This window comes from Botryllus schlosseri, chromosome 5, assembly GCF_051294905.1.
Source record: "Botryllus schlosseri isolate E-star chromosome 5, Bs_hap1, whole genome shotgun sequence".
NCBI classification, from domain to species: Eukaryota; Metazoa; Chordata; class Ascidiacea; order Stolidobranchia; family Styelidae; genus Botryllus; species Botryllus schlosseri.
The window spans coordinates 14,361,534-14,384,760 of NC_137240.1; the positions used below are offsets into that span (position 1 = coordinate 14,361,534).

Here is a 23,227-nt window from a genome sequence, read left to right on the forward strand (position 1 = left end):
TGCGTCGAGCAATGAATTTGCTTTCCCAGATATAAATGGTAAATCGATGTGTCATATTTGGCAAAGAACAGGTGTCGTACCGAAGCCTCGAAGCTTGAAATGATACTAGCCTACGCATGTTCCTTCTGGAGTTTCACATATCGCCTGATCTTAGAAAAAACGAAGCTAGGTTGGTGGAAGCCCAGCAATCCATATGTCGGGCATTGTTAAAATTGGCAGCGACGTTACAGACGCATCTTTCAAAATTGCTTAGAATATCGCTAAACCCAAGAAATCTGCTAGAGAGGGTGTGATTTCAACAAGACTTCAACATACTGTGCGAATATTCGCTGTTTCCAGAACTTAGCAGCGAGGCCAACATAACCTGACAAATTTCGAAGCTACAGTTGTCTGATTCAACCGTGACAAGAAGAGTAACAGCAATGCAAGTCGATCTTTTATCGCATTTTCTGAACCATGTTGCCGCGTAGACTACTTTAGCCTAGCATTGGACGAATCCACCGACATGGCATAGCTAATTATCTGGGTGCATTTAATCAGAGTAGACATATTTGCAGAGGAAAAACAACAAATTTACCAAGCTGACTCATCATCATCATTATCGGTGCAGGGCTCCATCAGTCATGGAAGGAATGGAGAAGGGTTGAATGGTTTGCTCAGAAATGACCCCGAACAACAGACTTCTTCTCATATCACTGAGAGCTGAAATTCATGATAATGGCCTCTGTAACGAAGGTGTGACCGTTATTTCATACTTGCTCAATGTCCACTCACGCATTGAAACGGAGTTCAGTTCTCTGTTGGGAGGGTTTTGGGTGCATATACCTACTTAGAAACGAATGCAATGCAGGCTCCATATGGGGATTTACTTGCGCCGCTGTAAGATTCATATTCTCACCAAAAAAAAACAGCCAATGTAAACTTACGAACGCTGTCCATTAATGCTTTAGAAAGCATGAAAATGTACTAAATGCCAGTATACGACTGGTAAATATAGGCTATAGTAGCCTGAATTTAATAGTAGCCCACAAATACATGATAATAATATTCTGCGGCCCGCAGCGTCTTTATTTGTAAAAATGCGGCCCGTTGTACAAGGGAAGTTGAGAACCCCTGATCTACGGAGGGAGACACCACCATCGGCGTATCGGGCCATACAGTCTTCCCAATCCAAATCCCTTAAACATATGTCCAATTGTCCATGCCGGTATAGCCACGCGTATCGTTCAAGAACTACCAGCACAACTGGATGCAATGAGTATTCTTCACATATAGAATTCTTGAATTACAGACGGTTGAAGACACAATACTCATTGATGTAGATGAACCGTAAGAATTACATTAGCGCAATAAATCTGCTAATGATTTCACTTAAATACGAAGCTGTTGCAATAGATAGCATCGCTCTGTAGGTAATAGTAACCAATCGATAAACGTAAGTTAGCAATCGAGTGAGAAGCACCGCAGTTAGTAACGTTGTTATGATATCAATAAATAGAGAGAACAAAATATGGGAATCAAGTAAAAGAGTTGTTTCGAACCGGATTATTTGCAATATTCAGGTATGGCTACGTATGAAGAATTGCAGATCTATGAAGATAACATGAAACAAATAAACTGCACAATTTCGAAATTGCAAGACGCGTTGATGATACTGGAAAACAAAACATTGAACACGGGCGTAATATGAGTTGAAGAGTCGAATTTTACAACCATAAACGGGTTGAATCTCGGAAAAAGGCGTGACATGGTGGCTGAAAGCACGCCACAGGAAATTTTAGATTGCAGATATGAACTATGCAGACGGCAATATGATTCAGTGACGTCACAAACTCGCTTCATTTTTATTGCGCTTTCCCGGCAATCCGAACCCAGAACCGCCTGCAGACTTTCAGCAACATGGCGGCGTACAGGTCGAGGAAATGATTGCGGCCTTGAATCGCGCCGGATGTGATGATACCGGATACAGCCGCCCCGCTCACGCCGCACGTGAAGATGTCCTGACCTGCAGGAAGGGTTGTGTTACGGCGACTCGAATGGTTGCTATTTACTTTAGTCTTACGACTTCTTGGATATCTCGGAAATCTTGTAATGGAGTAAAAATGTACGGTGTTAGTCTACTTCTACTAGAGAACCACTATAATATAATAGGATAACGGTATCTAATACAAGCACCTATACATTCCGTAATTCAAAACGACATTATAGATATTGGATAGTTGATACATATGTTGTAGCCTTCGCGATACGCCAACGAACATTTCCTAAAAGTGCAAAACCGCCGCCACGCTTTGCATTTACTGTCAACAAAACAAACTTGTTTTGAACGGCAAGGGGTGTACCTGTACGGTGATGAGTTTACTGTAAATCACACTGCGACCCGGAGCCGCGTAAAGAATGTCAACGCCCAAAATGATCAAGGAAACGTCGGGTTCAAACCAATTCAAACGCACGGTATATGCTAATTGGTTGAACCGTAAACATAATTTATTCCCCGCGCGATTGAGCCCGGTCCGTAATAGGGACGTCAAAACTTGATTAAATGCTTAAGAACGAGCTTGCATTCGCTCGTAATTCGACTGACATGAGATACAAGTTTGGCGGCTTTGAATTCCAGCGTAGGGATAGTCGCGGAAGATATGCCAATCATACAATTATTGACGTCATACTGGCACCGCAGCGCGAACCAATCAAGTCTTATCAGAATCCAACAGGCCTACAACAAAATCTTACTTAAGGTAGGTAGGCAGATGTTTAGTTTATTTTGAGGTACTTGGACGATGAAGATGCAAAAGAACATCTTATAATTGAATTGAAGGTATTCAATAAACACATCCACGAAAAGAAAGATATTATCATGTACCTGTCAAATAGAGTCCTGGTATTGAAGTAGTGGGCAAAAGGCGAGTTGCCAGCTCTGGCTGGAAGCGCTTCATGGTGTGATCGATTCCATAGATCTCCCCTTTTGGAGTACCGAGATAATGCTTGTGACTCAGCGGAGTACCGCTTTCGACAAATTCGATCTGCATTACAAAGCGAACCAAAGTTATTGACAAATCAGACACAGGTGGATCTCGGAACCAGCTCTACAAATAAGACGGGTTAGTATCTATAACAGGGGTCACTAACGCGGTAGCAGCACCAAACATTCAAATGAGAGATTTGAAAGTCGAATGGTTTCATATTAGCAGCAGCTGGAAATGGGTCAGTCGACCCTAAGGAATATACGAACGCAGTTTTTGATCGGGGCACTGCTCGTCATCGCCCACGCGGAGGCTTAACGGGGATCTAGTTGATATTACCGAGTCTTGAAGCGGTGATTGGAGCTTTGGCGCGCAGTGCGGCAACGCAACTAAGCCCGGAGACACTGGTGTGAGTCCCGGTGAGTGAGAGTTTTATGTTCTTGGAAAGCGGCGGAAACCCTGCCCAGTGCTCTGATTGTCTAAGTGAAGGAATCCAACTAAGCACGGTTAAATTATAGATAACTAACCTACGGATAGATGCGCAACACGTGAATCACGGTCGAGTGATGCTACATGCGCAGATTTGTTGTCGCTTCACAGCATGAAACGGCAACTTAATTCCTAATCCCATAGATGACGACCCAAGCGCTCAAATTTAATTAAGTTGATCTTATTTGAAAGCTACAGTCTCGCGGATTCTGATAATATACATCAAACTTTGATCAGGGCAATGGAACTCCCTCGAAATACCACTCAAAATCGGCATTGTTCTGAACAATCGCAACCACACAAGGACCATTGTTATCGTCATTGTGCTGCGTCGTTGCGATCGTTTAGAACAATGCCGATTTTCAGATTTTGAAGGCTTTTTCGGGGTGGTTTTATTGCCTTGATGAAAATTTAATGTATATTATCAGAATCAGCGCGACTGTAGCTATCGAATAAGATCAATTTTATTAGATTTGAGCGCTCGGGTCGTCATCTATGGGAGTAGCAATTACGTTGCCGTTTCATGCTATGAAGCGACAACAAATCTGCAACTGTAGTATTTCTCGACCGTGAATCACGCGATGCGCGTCTTTCCGTAGGTTGGTTATCTATAGTTAAACGGTGGGAGTAACTGGTAGCCCGTCGCATTAAGCAGTAGCCAAGAAGTAGCTCTTGATTTCAAAAAGGTTGGTGACCCCTGATCTATAACAACCATATATTTGCGGTGGTTGCCATTTATTAAGATGCAATCATTTTACATAATTGAGGGTCACGTGAACTTGGTGCATTTTGAACCTACTGATTACGGCAATAATGTATAGTGTATAGCGTACCTTATCGGCAAGCTGTGGGAAATTTTTCAACACAACATTCACAACTTGCTCCTGTATGCCTTTTTTGACGGCAGAGTAAACGTGATCTTTGGTGGAGGCAGCGCTCAGATTTTCCCAATTCTCGAACCATTTCCAATTAACAAACGTAACTGCCGTGCACACAGACTTGCCTGGAATGGATACATATGTTAATGAAATTCGTTGCACCAGAAAGACTTTTTGGGTGCATCTTATCAAGAGTTATTGGCAGAAGCCATTGAGTTCTAATAAATGTATTATTTTGATGGATGAAAGCAATCTTCAAGTACTTTAACACGAACCAGCTAGTCAACCTTGACCTTGTGACAGCGACACCGTCTGAAAAGGATCAATATTTCACGGCGCTCTAGCACCCCGACCATGAGATTTGGGAAGCCGATAACTAAAAAAAGTGGATGTCCCTCATCACTTCAATCAGCGTTCAGCACCCCAATTGAGAACCACTGAGTCAAGGTCAAAGAATTCATTTGAAATCTATGTGTGCCCTTTATGTTGTTATACTCCGAGCGAGGTTGCCGAAAATGCCAGAATATAATAATCCAAAGCATCATTCATGCAATTTTCATGATAAAGAAAAATTTCTTCTGCAGTGAAAGATTCCTACGACAGAGGGCACTGAAAGTGTTGGGTACAGCTCAAAGAACGTACAGGCTACTTTATTGTGTACTTCGATATTGGTAATGGTAGTCTTAACGCGGTTTCGATGTGGTCATTGCTCCTCAGTCAGGCTAGTGTTCAAAATATTGTGTGTCAAAACAGCAAGGTATTGAAAATAGCAAGTTTTTTCTGTAACCATGTTGCGATGTAAGAGTACACTTGGTGCACGGGATGCTAAAACCACAACCGCCTAGTTCACTTTATACTAAATGTTACAATAGATCCGCCGTAATAGGTTTCCGGTAGTCTAATTCACTTTTTATATATTACCCGGATATCGTTCACGCCAGCACGAGTCTTTTGCAGATGGAAAAGACACAAATACTAATGGAATCGGGGCAGATGCAGCATCTTCTGCAGTCAGAGTCATATACTTCTTCATAGCACTGAGAATGCAAATATTGTTAGTCGACATCACCGCACCATCTTTTTGTATCGACAATGCTGTTAGAAGTGATGAAAGTATGAACTTGACGAAACCAGATATACGAGAATACAAGGTAGATCTACTTTTGTGGTTTTTATGAAGTAGAGTGGTCAGATTTTGATTGAGTACTAGACATATAATGTGAAGTTTGAAAAGTCTCCAATAGGTAGGCTATATATATATATATACATTGAAGGAAACATTTTTTCGCAGACTTTAATTGCAACAGCAACTTAACAAGATACCTTTCCGCATCTAAATTATTTACGATCCAATAGTTTCGTTTTCGCAATTCCAACTCTTTCGTTTCCCCCTTCAATCCAAGAAACGTTTGGAAGCACGACAAGCCCGTGTCCAAGTCAGACATTTGCACATCTGCGCAATAAATATTCGGGAATGAAAGCAATTTCACTGAAAACGAACAACGACAATACCGTATTGCTCGGAAACGCGAGGAGGCAGCAAATTCTGAAAAGTATTGAAAATTCCAATGCTGGACACGACGATCGGGGCTTTCACAATCACAGAATTGCTGTGACGTTTAACTGACACGCCTGCAAATGCAACAATATATACTTTGTAATTTTACGCATTAGTAAGTGGAAGATCATCTTAACTTTAATCACGGTTGGTTGCTGGTTGGCATGTCACAGTTATATTATTTACATATTATTATCATCAGCAGCAGAGGGTCTAGTCTCGTCTTGTGTAATGCTTCTGCCATTGAAACAAATTATCGGCATATGGACGCCATCGTTAAGATATATGATGGATGCGACCTAACATATTTTCTTGTGGTGTTGTAATAATGGTTCTGTGTTGCTCTCAGGTTATTTCACAGTAAACTATTGCACTCATTTGCCTTGTTTCATCACAATGTTCCTCCATTCTCAGGATTGGTTTCAAATTCGAGGTTTGACCAGACAGTAGATTTTCATTCCAAAAAAAAATGCTTTAACCACCTGGTCGAAGTAGTTTTGGAACATAGTTTAGCAGCTTGATTGCTATCATCACTTCTGTTCAACCAAACATGTTGGCTTTTCAGATTATATTTGGGAATTTACTACACAAAGAAATAAGTTACTCGTACTGTAAGCCACAAGTTTCACTCTCACACTTCGATCAGAGCATCAGATCAATCAATCTTCCAAATAACAAAACACTAACATCAGAATAGTTCCATATTTAATCTCCACCAAGAAATGTGCCCAAGACTTTTTTGATACGTTCTTGACAATGGTCTTTGCAAATTGAAATTTGTCATTGTTGAATCCAACATTCAGAATTAGTAACAACTATCACACGCACACCTACAGTCGGAACAACAAACCTGTTCAATCAATCCAATTAGCAGTAAAATTGACACTTGGGGTAATCGTATGTCTGTCATCTGGAATAGTTACGGCAAACTACTTTCGGATTAATGCAGGGGGCAAGTTCTCAATTTTCCAGCCCCATTTTGAAATCATGAATCGCAAATGTTAAATCCTGCAACATGGAATTTATCTGTGCGAATATATACTAAAACCGTAACACGGGGTGACTTTGTACCACTTTTCACATTCAATGTTAAATTATTTTATGATATGTTATGATTTTCTGCCTTCTTCAACTTTGTTATGGGCGGAAGGGTTAGATCTATGGATTAAACTTGTAAAAGAAAATTATTGTCACGTTTTCGATCATTTTTTTTCAATTTTTCTGTGGTGGCCAAAGTCACCCGACAATGGGGTGTCTTTAGCCGAGCACCATTTTTTGTACTTTCAGGACATCTAGCAGTCATATATGCCAATGACACAAGCTGAGAAGTTGACTTGGCCATCTACAGTCTTTTGAAAAAGAAGTATCCATCCAATGGTGACTTTTTAAACTTTGATTCAACGCAAAACCACAAAAATCTTCAAAAAAAAATGAATAAAATTAAACAAATCAATGACAAAAAGTAGTTCAATGCCCTTCTAGTTCATTCACTTTGTAGATTCCACGAGCATTCAGTAAGTCCGGGTCGGAGATTCTCTGTTTAATATCTTTCCAATAATAGAATATCTTTTGAATTGGCCATTTCCTATTGCTTCCCGATTTTTGCATAACACTGACTTCTGCACCATGCTGTTCTGTACTCTCCCCATCACCTGGAAATAATTCTCCCTCACACTCAATTAATACATACTGGCCAGCTTTTGGTTTTGCTCTCAACTCCTTCTCTAATGCTCCCACGTCAACTGTTTCATCACATAAATCTTCCTGGAAATTTTCTGCTTCTGAAGAATCGTCATCACTTTCATGTTGAGTTGCTTGTGACTGATTCAACTCTTTTTTTGTTGGGATGTTGATGGTTGGTCACCATTTTTCCTCTGTTTTGAAGCCTTCTCCTCTTGTATGGCAATTATCCTCGCAAACCTCCTCTCCCGAGATACTTTTCCTAAGACAAAATTCGTCTACAGGAAATCCATAATCTGCCTGCGCCATACAATGGTCTGTTATTTTCTTCTCCAAATCTGGTGATGAAACGGGCTGGCCTCCCGGTGATTTCGGATGCTCTACTATCCTTATATTCTGTAAAATCCCTCTCAGTTATTTCACTCACAGATCCTTCGCCCATTCCTTCCTCGATTATTCTTAGTGCCGCTTGGATCTCATCTGCGGTGTAGTCTTTATAACTACTGGCACCAAGCTTTCTTCTATATTTCTTTTGCATTTAATTATGTAGAAGATACGGATACTAAGAATAATCTTGATGCAAAAAATACCCATTTTAGCTCACTCTAAATAGCTGGCCAAAGTCACCCCATAAATTGCAAAAAATTTAAAAAAATGATTAGCCAAAGGATTTTGACAATCTTGAAATAATGAACTGTCGTTTCGCTCAAAAAACCCAATAAATGCTGTCAGGTACATAGCCTTTGTCTGCAAATGAAAGGAAATTGCCTCAAACACCTACTTTACATGTACACCAAACAAAAGTTTGAGTGCGTAAAAAGTGTGGTGGAATTTCTTACCATACCTGTCAATATAAAGATGGCTGGGAACATGTAAAAGTGTTGTATCAAACATGAAATTTGCAATAATAGCACTCTATTGATGAAGATTGTTCCTAAACAATAGCTCAAAGTACTCATACATCGATATATTGTTCGATGTGTGCAATAGAAACCAATATTGGTTTTCGGCCAAAGTCACCCGGCAATGCTAAAGTCACCCCGTGTTACGGAAACGTAGCATTTCAAGAATGGCGGCATTGGCAATGACAATGACCGGAGTCTTTTCATAACTCAAGAAAGATATAGAATAATCATGAAATGAGAGAATATAATTCTGGAGTACCGCTATTATCATGCCAGATGATTCCATAAAATCAAGTGCATAAACCTGGATAGCATACCAATTAGTGCAGTTAACATGCAAGGACTGATTAGAGAGTGTTTTCAACACAAGACAACAAAAAAGAATTATGTCACAGGTTTCTCAAACAAATCATCTGTATCCACTGTTCATGCCTGTGACAAAACCTCGATACCTGTAAGAAAGCACCATTCCTTGCAGATTGGATTGCCGACATTGGTTGAACATTGGGTGCTAGTGATTGTCAATCTGGAAATTAGATCTTCTTATGCTTATCACACATTATTTTTTAGTTTAGGCTGGAAGGAATTGTGTAACCGGCCGACTCAATCTTGAGCCTAGTACTAGCCTCGAAGTCGATTCATTAAATTTCGACCGATTAATAGCATCACACATGAAGAAATGACGAATTGTTTCAGTTTTTACATCACAACAAAATGTATTACTCCCCAGCGCTCAAGCAAAGAGTTAGTACACATGGCAGCCAAGTGCTGTGCTTTCACACATTGATAGCCGTCGTTGACAAATCATTGTTGGGAGCATCGTTAGGAAATGAAAAAAATAGTTCTTATTCAACTCAAATAAATTTTATTAATACTCGGCTCTGATTAGAGTACATATATTCATTGTTGTAACTGGTTAAAAATTAGTTTGAGGCAGATAACAAAGTTATTATTAAGTTAGTCACCAAATAGGAGATAGTGAACAAGAAACACGAGTCCCCAATATCGTACCCATTCTCACTATTTTTGTTATCAGGGATACTGCATATGAACTCTATTTGTGTCAATGAAATCATTTGACTACAGCAGAGGTGAGCCAAACATGGTCCGGCAGCGACTCTTCTGCGGCCAGCGACTTCTTCTATACAGTCAAATATCACCGGGTGGAAGATTCCCAGTGGCGGACCAATATATACAAAGTACAAGTCCTGCGATTTGCGCACTCGGTGCTGATTTATTGTTTGGGATTTTAGTTTCAAAACCAAGTTGTAATCCTGACAACCCTGAATTCATTTCGTATCAAGCACGGCACGTTCGAGTCGTGATCCGGTAATGACTTAACCATCCTAATGACGCATGTAGCTCAGAAATTCCACGACCCAAAATCATAGATCGAATTCGAAAACAATCCAAATATATTCGTAGCTATTTCACCAAATATACGACGCTTGATTTACCGAGTGTCAGTTTTCAATTCATCGATTAAATTTCGTATTATTTTTTCATGCTTTTGAGTTTAAAAATATCGCTTCTAGTTATAGTATAACTTGGTACATTAACGAAGCTCATGGTTCTGAAAAAATGCCTAAATTCAAAGATTTCGTGATAGGTTCAGTTCCGAAAATGTGAGACACAAAATCCAATTCTGCACTCTTGCCACTGCAGATCGTTTAGCACTATGCTGCCAATAAAAAAGTGAAGGCCACAACTGGCAGACGTACTGGTAGTATAACATGCGGTAAACTTACCATACACCTTTCCTTCATCATCAGTCAAGATTCGTTCTACGTTGGCATTTACGAGAACGTTACCACCACCTCGTCGGATCCCAGGAATCATATTCTTAGCTAAACTTGTTGAGCCCCCTCTGGGATAGTAAGCCCCATTGCGAAAGTAATCCATTAACATTCCATGCATGAGAAACGGCGCTTTGGAAGGATATGTACCTAAAATTGGAATTTTGGTCATTATTAATCACGCTATACACTGCCAACGGGTTGAGTACATTGGCAAGAACGAGTCCGGAACATTTGATTACACTCAAGAGGGGCTAGGCACGGTAACACACTCCCATTGACTACCTGAAGGGTGGAAATATACAACTATAGCTCGTATCAATATAAACAAATAAAAAATTGAATAGCTTCTTGGAGAATTTCAATATACAATTTTAAAATAATATGTTCATATGGAAATAAATCCACTCCGAGCCATGGGTTTTATCATGGGTGGTCATCATGCAACCATGTCAATCGCAATCACCTAGTAGGTTTTGCTTGGCAGACCGCAGTATTGTGGGTGTCCAAAAAGTGACCGTGTGCTGCTAAGTGTGAGCACGCCTGGGACTTGGGTATCTATGATCACAAAAGTATGAATAATTCTTGCCTCTGTACTTGAAGTGAGTGCAGATATACATTGCGTTTACTTCAAACATTGAGTAATCAAAGCTTTTTCATAATGCACTAATTTTTAAGCCTGAGGAGAGACAACAAACAGTGTTTTCACGCTTTACCTGCAATATTTCGTTTTCAGGCTTAAACACCCAAGAATAATGCAAGCAACAATACCAATTGTCATAACTCGGGTTTCAAAAATCTTCATCAATTCTCAATTAGAATCATAATACGATTCTATTGTAGGCCTGCATGGCGGTGGCCAGCCAAAAACATCAAGACTGACTGCTAAGCGGAGAACTGTGGGATACCAAAGCTGATCAATTTCCTCTATAAGCTCTCAGTCATAATGTCTTCCTATATAACTTCCACCTGGTGGTCAAAAACACCAGAGTGATTTATAGGAGGAAACTGTGGGTTGCGAAAGCTTACAAGTTTCCTCCATAAGTTCGGAGTCATAATGGCTTTTTCTATAACTCCCACTTTCTCCATATCCTCATTTAGTACATCTATATATATTTAGATGTGGTCAGTAAGAAAGTACTTGTAAGTTTTGAAGTACTCCAAGTACATTTTGCCTACTTCCAGTGGTTATGATCACTTTAAACCAGTGGTCTTCAACATTTTTGGTCGTGGTACATCCTTTTAACGTTTACTCAAAACTCTTACACCCTGACCACATAATACATCGATTCGTAGTAAGCCGCATTCCATGTGAGAGTCATCATGAGTCACGGCCCATCTGGACACAAATACTCACGTGAAATTGATTACTGGGTACATTGCACCTGAAATTGATTACTGGGTACTTTGCACCGTGGAAGGCACTTGCGGTATTTTGTGCCATCACTGATTTCTTGAGATATATACTTTGCGTGTATAGAAGTTTCTCTATTGATCCCAGTGGCCAAACATGGGTTGTGCTTTGGATATATCTATTTTCTATCCTGATCAATCAAGTCACTCCTACCAACACAGTCTCTTGGCTTTTTACAAGACCAGTGCTCTCTAACTCACACAACATGGCTGGTCCTGCTGATGTCCCATAAATCATCCATTTTAATTTTTCTGCTATCCACCTATTACTGAGCACTCAGACACCTTCCAACCATTGCATCTGGTATTTTTTTCAAAAATTAAACTGCCATTTTCCTTCAGACATCTCCAACTGCCTTTCCTCCCTTGATTATTCATATGGCAACCCTCCTTTGTTACAAATATGTCGTTATGCTATTATCATCTCCATCACACTCTGCTCTTATCTCGGGTTCGCTCATTCATCCCCCTGTCGAATTAGCCCTTTCACTTGGCCTAGACACTGAGTTTGTCTGTTAGTAGTAGCCAGACATGGGGTGATTACTTCGTGAATGTAGTCGATTGCGATTACGATTACTTCTGAATGACGCGATTACGATTACAGCAAAATCAGGAAGTAGTCGATTACGATTACATTGAAAAAGTAATCACGATTACTCACGATTACATTTATTTTGCATCTTAAAAGTTATATTGGAAGACAATATATGGATTGCGCTGAAAGGCCTAATGAGATGACAACTTTCTTTAATAAAAGATGCGACATTTGTTTGTTACGTCATAAAGTAGCCATTGCCCATTTTATAGAGGACGATTTATCACACCGAACGATTTGCATTCTTGCTAGGTCCACAACCGCCGCACCCCAAATTTTCTAATAGGGTGAGGAGCGAGCTAGAAGGGACTCAAAAGTATTTCGTACTATTTTCGAGAGATTTCATGAACTTGAAAATTGTCTACGAGCATCGCGATTTAAATGCCTCTATATAGCTTGATTTTGAAATACATACGTCTCCTCCTCAAGAAAAAAGCATGCATAATTTATAGTAACAGGCATTCAGGTGCCAGTCAATACCGCGCCACGACGCACCAAAAGACGTATGCAGTTTCGGCCAACATGCGAACCCACGAAGTGTGCTACTAATGAGAGACATTGGCCGAAACTTGGCGCATGTGTCCATTGTCAGGAGCCGCGCTGGGTGGGCGTGACTAAGAGTCGGGTCCTTCCAATTTGACCCCACAATGCAAATGTCACCCGGGCACCCACAGGGCATTATATACATGGCAATTTGTGTGTGCGTCTCACGCAAGTTTTTCTTTTAGTCTGCTACGTTTGGGCCTTTACAATATCTCTTGATTATATAACAGATTATATAACGAATTAACAACATACCCTAAATTAATTATCACAAGATACCAGATCCAGACGGCATAATTATGAATTACGTGCCCCCAGCTCTTCAGGTAAATCTGACCATCGTGGGCTGAATAGTATATGAATAGTAATATAATGCAATTACCAATATTATTGACGAAATTAAATCTTCAACTCGAAAATTTACTACTCTATGGGGGCCCAAAGCCAACGTTTGGAGTGGGGGACGATTTGCCGTTTTGGTCCTGATTCTAGCTACAAGCCACGCTAACATTGAACATAAGCCGATAACGATGACGACAGGTCCAAATGTTGAGTAAAAAATTGTGAAATAACGATTGGCACCCATTTCCAGTAGAATCATATGAGAATTTGAGAAAGTGAACATAAGATTCTGCCTTCAGCTTAATATATATAACGTAATGCAAGTGGCCATTACGAGAAACGGCTCGGTTATGATATCTATCAGCAGCCGTTGAGTTTTAATGCTTCGTCGTGGAAAGCGTAATGTTTTATTTGACTAGTAGGCCTACAAAATTTCAAACCTTTGTCCGATGTATGTTCGTAGCCTACTACATAGGCCTACTGCCCGCCAAGCAGCAACGGTCAAACTGCGTTGAACTAAGCATAACCAAACATCAATACAAAAGTTACTTTTAACTAGGCAGAGTGGTGATTAATTATCCTGCTGCGAAGTATTGGCGTCTTGAATGTATTGATAACCTGATATACAGCACGGTGAGTGTTCTTACAATCACACTAATGTAGCCTACATCGAATATCTATTCACCATGTGTGGATAGATGGTTACTTCTTGCTTACGCAATGACGAGCAAAGCTAATAGGCCACTTCTGACATAATAATGAGCAGTGGCATTTGAAAATCTGACATTTGTGCTATCACTATTGGTATAATTCTTGTCCACGAACGTTCAGTTTATGTCATAGTTCTGTACAAGTAAAAAGTAATCGTTCTTTCACAAACAAATCGATTAAATATGGGAAGTAGTCGATTACGATTACTTCTGAATTTCTTCGAATGTAATTGATTGCGATTACTTGAAAATGCTGTCATCGTCGTAATCGATTACGATTACGATTACTAATCGCGATTACCCCATGTCTGGTAGTAGCCTACGGCAGCATAGCTCAAAATGATGCACCAGGAATTAGTTTTGGTGATCACTGCATTACACTCGTACTCGAGTAATATGAGCGACCACTTGACAACTTTTGATTAAATCGATATCAATATGGGCAGGTTCAGCGCATGCAGTACTATTTTCATGCTCGCATTTGCTGGAAAAATGTGTAATACTGTTTTCATGTTCGCATTTGCTAAAAAAACGTGCAACAGCTAACGCGTAAAAGCTCACCATAATCACCAAAAGCGTATCCAAATACGAACTTTAGTGTCTCATCGTCAGTGAGTTCATTCAGCACATCTTTCACGTTGGTTTCAGTCAGTTTTTGGTACCTTAAACAAGAGTGAGATCTCGTCAAAGTGGAATGAGCAATAATGACCATTGCCTTACTGAGGAAACAGGGCATACAGAATACCCGTGCGTAGAAGGAATTTCGTGACAAACTTGGGAAGAACTTTCATCAACACGTAGGCGACGACGGATTTTGAGCTGTCCTGCAGATGGTTAAAATTCAAACATAGCGCTCGATAATCAGTGGCATACACGCCTGTCTGCCTGATAATATTTCAGTGTGATCGGTAGCCCTATAGAGGTTTTGAAAATTATCACTTATTCACTGCCATAACAAAATCTGAAAATACCGACTAGCTTAGGAAGAGAATAAATTTGGTGAGGACCGGAAATATCTGTATGAGTTGAAAATGAATAAAGGGAAACATGAAAGATATGACAAGAACAATATTTGACTCATTCAGTATCAAAATTCACATACCTTCAATAAGGTGTCAAACTTCTTGATTGCATCCTCCTCTTTTGGAAAGTATTTTAATAGTGACTTTGTGTATTTTTTTTCTTCTCCGTTACCGAACAGTATCATTGAATGCTCTACAATTGATACATTCATTTGTAAACGGCTTAAGTGCTCATATAAGGTGAAATTTGTGTAGGAAAAGAGGCCGGAACCAGGATGACTTTTCCTCAAGGTATTGTTACGGCCAAACTAGTGCTGAATCCCATGTAAACGAGACTAATTTAATACCTTAACCAGACAATGCATTGTCGTACAATTTCAATCATTGAATGAATCAATCAACTAATCAATTGCATATAGCCAAAATACCAGTAAGGTTTTGAGTATCCAATACCTACAATGCCAAAGTTAGCGATATGCTCCACTACAGAAATTGAGACGTACCTTTGTCATTCAGGACAACCGAATCAAACTTGCTGTCCAATTTATCCCAACCGAGCTGTCCATCAGACAACACATCGAATAACATATGATCCATGTCACCATCGGCCATGTTCCCGACATAATGAACACCTGTACAAACAGATGATGTCTTCAAACACAGTGCATTATTATTATAAAACCACAATCACTGGCATCAAGACAAGTCCAGGACAATTTTCACAGCGATTTTCAATTAAAATGATGCATGGAAATGGAAGTACAATGAACTAATTCAATGGTAATTTGGCCCATGTTCAGTGTTCAAGAGAGCTTCATACCAACGATACATTGGCATCATCAAAAGTTAGTAACGCACAGAGAAGTTGGCTATTATTTCTTTGTGCTGCTATTATCTGGAATCTGGACAATGCTGATTCTCAAAATCTAGAGCGACTTCAGGGAATCATTGAATATATCAGCGAACATTGTATTGCCGAGATATAGAGTTGCGCTTAAACCGGCATAAGCCATATGCTGTGTTAAACATGTTACTGATAGATTGTGTAATCAGAGGCGAGGCTTTGCTCGTTTATGACGCGGATTGTATTGTGACCTATATTTGAACAGGAAATATCCTAATTAAGCAAATAAAACTGCAGAGGAGTTCAAAATGGATTATTATGGTAATTCAGAAAGATCAGTAGACAAATGTTAATATACATTTCATTTTCTCGTTGATTTTAGTTCATAAGTTATGACTACAGGAGCAGCACTGCCTCACCTAACTGCATGTCACTGTCATGTATGTGTACTTGTTATCAGGTTTGATGCATAACTAGCTTTAAGTATCAATGTAAAATGGTTTCTGAGCACTTCAGCATAGTGCGCCACAATGAAAAACGACAGTTAAGCATGTGAATTTCTAACACCAAAACTAACCTTGACCCACATGCACATTTGCACAAGTGTTGCATGCTCATATTATGTCCACGGACAATGTGAAACATAAACCATAGACGAGTCTGGACGGTTATGGAATGCTGTTAAACAATCCGTCACAAATGTCTTGGTAAATTTTGTGGAATATTCTTTAATTTGCTGGATTCTCATAAAGATCAGGTAGGCAGAAAAATCAAAAGAGCATCTTTAGGCCTATTGTAGGGTGCTGATTGAAGGTTACTGCACCTGGAGATCAAAGTGTACTATGTCCGAAATGTCTATGCCGCCATTAACAATTTCAAGCATATAAGTCAGTAAAGTCGTAATTTGTTGTCGTGAAGGCAGAAGACCCGGCCGTGAATCTGAACTTTTGGTCTGCTGGTCGGAACATTGCGAGCAAGTATCAGGAAAACTACGCCCAAGACACCGAATTCCAATACTTTTGGTGTATGTTGAAATACAAATCAAATGTTGTACTCGATGGTTGCTGAAAAGATTTTTTATAACAGAATTTATTTTCAGTCTTACACACCAGTCATTACACGAAATGATAACAAAATAATACTCACCAACATCAAATTCAAACCCCTCCATTTCAAAAGTGTGAGTGCTGCCGCCTGCCCTATCATGCTGTTCCAGAACGAGCACTTTCTTTCCCATTCGCGACAAGCATCCGGCACAAACAAGCCCGCTCGCACCACTGCCTATGATGATCACATCAACATTTTCGGGAATTTTTTTCTCCTGGAATGTGGTTCTTAGCAATCTTTTCTTCTCGAGCTCATTCAAACTGATTGGAGGCTGTTGCACTCCGATGAATGGATTCCCTTTGCACCAATAGTAGATTACGGTAAAAAATCCGAGCACCAACAGTGAGAATACATTACATAACCCACATCCAAAAATGTATTCTATCACCATATCTTTCATTGATCTGGCAAGAAAATGCATATGAAACGGGATTATTTCATGAATATAACAAACGGTCAGTTACCGGTAGCCTAAGCCATTCAAAATGATGTCAAGGAGCGTGTTTGATGTCGTTATTATTACATTGAGCAATTTCATATCATGATTATTATTACTACAAGGAAATTGTGTACTATAGGAGCCTGATCGACATAATTATGTTGGATCGGATATAGAATTACCGAAGATAATCAATGTCCGATCATTTCAAGTTAAAGGGCCTATACAAAATATTAATTCGAAATATCTATATACAATGAAAACGGAATACATGAACAGAAAATCTCTGCGTTGCACTAATTATGCCAAGCAACAAAAATGACTCAGTCACTTAATGTGTGCTATTTCATTTTGACGACAAATAAATGACAATTCCTATTTACGGTATTTGGATTTAATAAAAAATGGAAACAATAATGAAAACGAACATCACTAGTCACTACTATCACAGACTACCTGACAACACCTCTTACTCGTGGCTCGTGCATGGGATGGGCCATCATGGCCATATCGATATCATACACTGAAGACCGCACGTTATACTCCTTGAAGTATTTCTCGAAATTGACTCTTCTCTTCTAGAAAATGTATACATTGCTACTTCCACAACGGAAACGAAACGTATCAGGAAAACACGCATAAGCTAAGCCGCCGGTTGCGTGGGGACGACTGCAGTTGTCCGCCGACGCGGTGCAGAACTGAAGATTGCAGTACGAAACGCAAATGCAGAGCTTCACCAGCGTCCAGCTAGTCCGGTCCAGCGCGTAAGCAAAGGCGATGTGTGTGGAAAAAGAAATCGCTCGCGCTTGAATGACTTCATTACCATTGCTACTGTCTACTGTCTAAAATCCTACAGGGTTGGTTCGATTGGTTTGAAATAAGGACAAATATGTTAGAAATGAGGTGAGTCTCATGTCAGAAATGAGGATAGTCATGTCAGAAATGAGGATAGTCATGTCAGAAATAAGGATAGTCGCTATATTCACTATAAAGTCAGTTACAGTACCAGGCACGACTTTCTAGTGCTGCTAACCCAGTCCGAACACATCCCAGACATGATGTCCAAACACGCCCCAGACACGATGTCCGGGTATCAACACAGGCCGAACACGCCCAAGACACCATGTCCGAATGGCAACACAGGCCGAAAACACCCCAGACATGATGTCTGAACACGCCCCAGATACGATGTCCGGGTATCAACACGGGCCGAACACGCCCAAAAGACACCATGTCCGAATGGCAACACGGACCGAACACGCCCCAGACACGATGTCCGAGTGTCAACTCAGATCCGAAAACAACCCAGACACCATGCTTGAATGGCCGAACATGTCCCAGACACGATGTCCGATTGGCAGCACAGGCCGAACACACCACAGACATGATGTCCAAACACGCCCCAGATACGATGTCCGGGTATCAACACAGGCCGAACACGCCCTAGACATCATGTGTGAATAGCAGTACAGGCCGAACACCCCCCCCCCCAGACATGATGTCCGAACACGCCCCAGATACGTTGTCCGGGTATCAACACGGCCGAACACACCCAAGACACCATGTCCGAATGGCAGCTCAGATCCGAAAACAACCCAGACACCATGCTTGAATGGCCGAACATGCCCCAGACACGATGTCCGATTGGCAGCACAGGCCGAACACACCACAGACATGATGTCCAAACACGCCCCAGACACGATGTCCGGGTATCAACACAGGCCGAACACGCCCAAGACACCATGTCCGAATGGCAACACAGGCCGAAAACACCCAAGACATGATGTCTGAACACGCCCCAGATACGATGTCCGGGTATCAACACGGGCCGAACACGCCCAAAAGACACCATGTCCGAATGGCAACACGGACCGAACACGCCCCAGACACGATGTCCGAGTGTCAACTCAGATCCGAAAACAACCCAGACACCATGCTTGAATGGCCGAACATGTCCCAGACAGACATGGGGTAATCGCGATTAGTAATCGTAATCGATTACGACGATTACAGCATTTTCAAGTAATCGTAATCGCAATCGATTACATTCGAAAAAATTCCGAAGTAATCGTAATCGTAATCGACTACTTCCCATATCTAATCGATTTCTCTGTGAAAGAACGATTACTTTTCATTTGTACAAGGACTATGACATAAACTGAACATTTCTGAACAAGGAAGAGATTATACAAGGTTCGTGATAGCACAAGCGTCTGATTTTCTATAGATAACTAACCTACGTAGTTATCATAGTTAACCTACGAGAACTCGAATCATTGTGCCCAGCCCTAGTTATGAACACGTTCCACACGCCACTACCTTGCAGCATTATAATTTGTCTCCGTTCTGCCTAGTTTAAAATAGTAACTTATGTGTTGATGTTTGGTTATGCTTAATTAAACGCAGCTTGACCGTTGCTGCTTGGCGAACATGCAGTATAGGCCTATCTAGTACGTACTACGTACGGACACCGGACAAAGATTTGATATTTTGTACTCATCAAATAAAACATTGGGGTTTCTACAACGAAGCAGTAAAATCAACAGCTGGTGATATATATATATATCATAACCGAACCGTTTTTGCCGTTTCTCGTAACTGCAGCTTGCAGTATTAAATTGATTAGGTTGAAAGCAGAATTTTATGTTCGCTTCTTCTTATTCTCATATGACTCTACTTGAAATGGGCGCCAATCGTTATTTCACAATCATTTACTCAACATCGGGACCTACCGCCATGGCCATGTGCTTAAACATAATGTTAGCGTGGGATGCAGCTGGGATCAGGACCAAAACAGCAATTCGTCCCCCAGTCCAAACGTTGGTCTTTGGCCCCCATAGGATGGCAATCTCAAGTTGAAGACTGAATTTCGTCAATAACATTAGTAATTGCATTATATTACACTTAGTTTTTAATCCTCTCTCAGCCCCCGATGGTCAGATCTGCCTGTAGAGTTTGTTTGTTTGTTTGAGGTAATCATGGTGTTTGTCGACTACGACGGTCATTTACACCAGGCCGATTTTCTACATTTTTGATTCCGTATCTGCCAACTTGTAGCACGGCCCACTTCTAGGCTTTTTGTAAGACACCGCTTACGCGGATGAGGCGGCAAGGAGAAGCCTGTATAAACCTCCAACACTTCGGTAGGAACTATTGGTGTTGCAGCCATGGATTATACCACTGCGCTATCTCGCCACACAATTACCTATACCTGTAGAGCTGGGGGGAACGTAATTCATAGTTCATATTATCTTGTTATAATTACTTTAGTGTATGTTGTTAATTCGTGACCTCCGATTTGTTATATAATCAAAAGATATTGTAGTGGCTCAAACGTAGCAGACTAAAAGAAAAACTTTCGTGAGACGCACAAACTAATTGTCATGTCTTATATCATGACTGCATGTCTAGCAACTCAAATTGTAAACTACTAGGGTCAGTGGCCACATTAACTACAATAGGACTTGAAAACAATTTCATCATGGGCAAAAAAGCATTCATTCCGTCAATGCGGCCGTTGAACTTAACAATCAAGTCAAAGATCCATTGGTTTGATGGTCTGATAGCATTGTAAAACGTGTTGTAACACCACTTATTCTTAATTAAGTCTGATGATAAGCAAACTTAAATTTGAGTGCCCATACAAACGCATTTGAGTGTGAGCATACTTTCTGACGGGATTTGAGTAACGAAATCGTTGCTGAGTAGAGAATCGCTACTCGACAGCAAAGGAATTGTCTCCACCATTAATTATAAACTCGAGTTTCCAAGCCAAGCAAGTGTAGTTTTTGAATATCAATTTTTTTGTTTGTTATAGATTGATTTTTTATTATTTTTGTTGGATTTTCCAACGTCAAGTAGGCAAGTAGGCAAGCTGGTAGGTAAGTAGGTAGGCAAGTAGGCAAGCTGGGAGCCGTGGTTGGGAATCACTGGTCTAGAGAGGATTTTCAAGTTTATTAGGTCTCTCAAAAATACTCTATAACTATGTTGGTTCACGAAATACTTTTTGAGTCTCCTTCGAGCTCGCTCTCCAACCTATTGGAAAATTTGGGGTGCGGCAGTTATGGCCCTAGCAAGAATGCAAATCGTTGGGCGCGATAAATTGACCTCTATAAAAATGGGCAATAGGTACATTATGACGTAACAAGCATCTTTTTAAAGGGAGTTTGTTATCTCATTAGGCTTTTTCAGCACAATCCACATATTGTCTTCCAGCATAGCTTCTAAGATGTAAAATAAATGTAATCGTGAGTAATCGTGATTACTTTTCCAATGTAATCGTAATCGTAATCGACTACTTACTGATTTTGCTGTAATCGTAATCGTAATCGTAATCGCGTTATTTGGGAGTAATCGTAATCGCAATCGATTACATTCATGAAGTAATCACCCCATGTCTGGTCCCAGACACGATGTCCGATTGGCAGCACAGGCCGAACACACCACAGACATGATGTCCAAACACGCCCCAGATACGATGTCCAGGTATCAACACAGGCCGAACACGCCCTAGACATCATGTGTGAATAGCAGTACAGGCCGAACACCCCCCCCCCAGACATGATGTCCGAACACGCCCCAGATACGTTGTCCGGGTATCAACACGGCCGAACACACCCAAGACACCATGTCCGAATGGCAGCTCAGATCCGAAAACAACCCAGACACCATGCTTGAATGGCCGAACATGTCCCAGACACGATGTCCGATTGGCAGCACAGGCCGAACACACCACAGACATGATGTCCAAACACGCCCCAGATACGATGTCCGGGTATCAACACAGGCCGAACACGCCCTAGACATCATGTGTGAATAGCAGTACAGGCCGAACACCCCCCCCCAGACATGATGTCCGAACACGCCCCAGATACGTTGTCCGGGTATCAACACGGCCGAACACACCCAAGACACCATGTCCGAATGGCAGCTCAGATCCGAAAACAACCCAGACACCATGCTTGAATGGCCGAACATGCCCCAGACACGATGTCCGATTGGCAGCACAGGCCGAACACACCACAGACATGATGTCCAAACACGCCCCAGACATGATGTCCGGGTATCAACACAGGCCGAACACGCCCAAGACACCATGTCCGAATGGCAACACAGGCCGAAAACACCCAAGACATGATGTCTGAACACGCCCCAGATACGATGTCCGGGTATCAACACGGGCCGAACACGCCCAAAAGACACCATGTCCGAATGGCAACACGGACCGAACACGCCCCAGACACGATGTCCGAGTGTCAACTCAGATCCGAAAACAACCCAGACACCATGCTTGAATGGCCGAACATGTCCCAGACACGATGTCCGATTGGCAGCACAGGCCGAACACACCACAGACATGATGTCCAAACACGCCCCAGATACGATGTCCGGGTATCAACACAGGCCGAACACGCCCTAGACATCATGTGTGAATAGCAGTACAGGCCGAACACCCCCCCCCCCCAGACATGATGTCCAAACACGCCCCAGATACGATGCCCGGGTATCAACACAGGCCGAACACGCCCAAGACACCATGTCCGAATGGCAACACAGGCCGATAACACCCCAGACATGATGTCCAAATACGCCCCAGATACGAAGTCCGGGTATCAACACGGGCCGAACACGCCCAAGACACCATGTCCGAATAGCAACACAGGCCGAACACACCCCAGACACGATGTCCAAGTATCAACACAGGCCGAACACGCCCAAGACACCATGTCCGAATGGCAACACGGACCGAACACGCCCCAGACACGATGTCCGAGTGTCAACGTCAACTCAGATCCGAAAACAACCCAGACACCATGCTTGAATGGCCGAGCATGCCCCAGACACGATGTCCGATTGGCAGCACAGGCCGAACACAACCCATACATGGTGTCGGAACGCCCCAGACACGATGTGCTATTGGCAACACAGTCCCAACACCCCCCA

The 23,227-nt window shown here is 41.5% G+C and overlaps 1 protein-coding gene across 1 annotated transcript; it reads right to left on the bottom strand.

Moving 5' to 3' along the window:
* Positions 1-1,246: 1,246 nt before the first annotated feature.
* LOC145439154 (all-trans-retinol 13,14-reductase-like) lies at positions 1,247-17,956 on the bottom strand. Its single transcript, XM_080316634.1, has 12 exons — positions 16,885-17,956; positions 15,398-15,526; positions 14,975-15,087; positions 14,593-14,696; positions 14,434-14,534; positions 10,222-10,419; positions 5,843-5,962; positions 5,654-5,783; positions 5,252-5,367; positions 4,286-4,455; positions 2,864-3,023; positions 1,247-2,005 (listed from the first exon to the last, which is right to left on the bottom strand). The coding sequence occupies exons 1-12, from the start codon at positions 17,264-17,266 to the stop codon at positions 1,845-1,847; spliced, it is 1,884 nt and encodes a 627-aa protein (XP_080172760.1). The 5' UTR covers positions 17,267-17,956; the 3' UTR covers positions 1,247-1,844.
* Between the last annotated feature and the right edge of the window lie 5,271 nt (positions 17,957-23,227).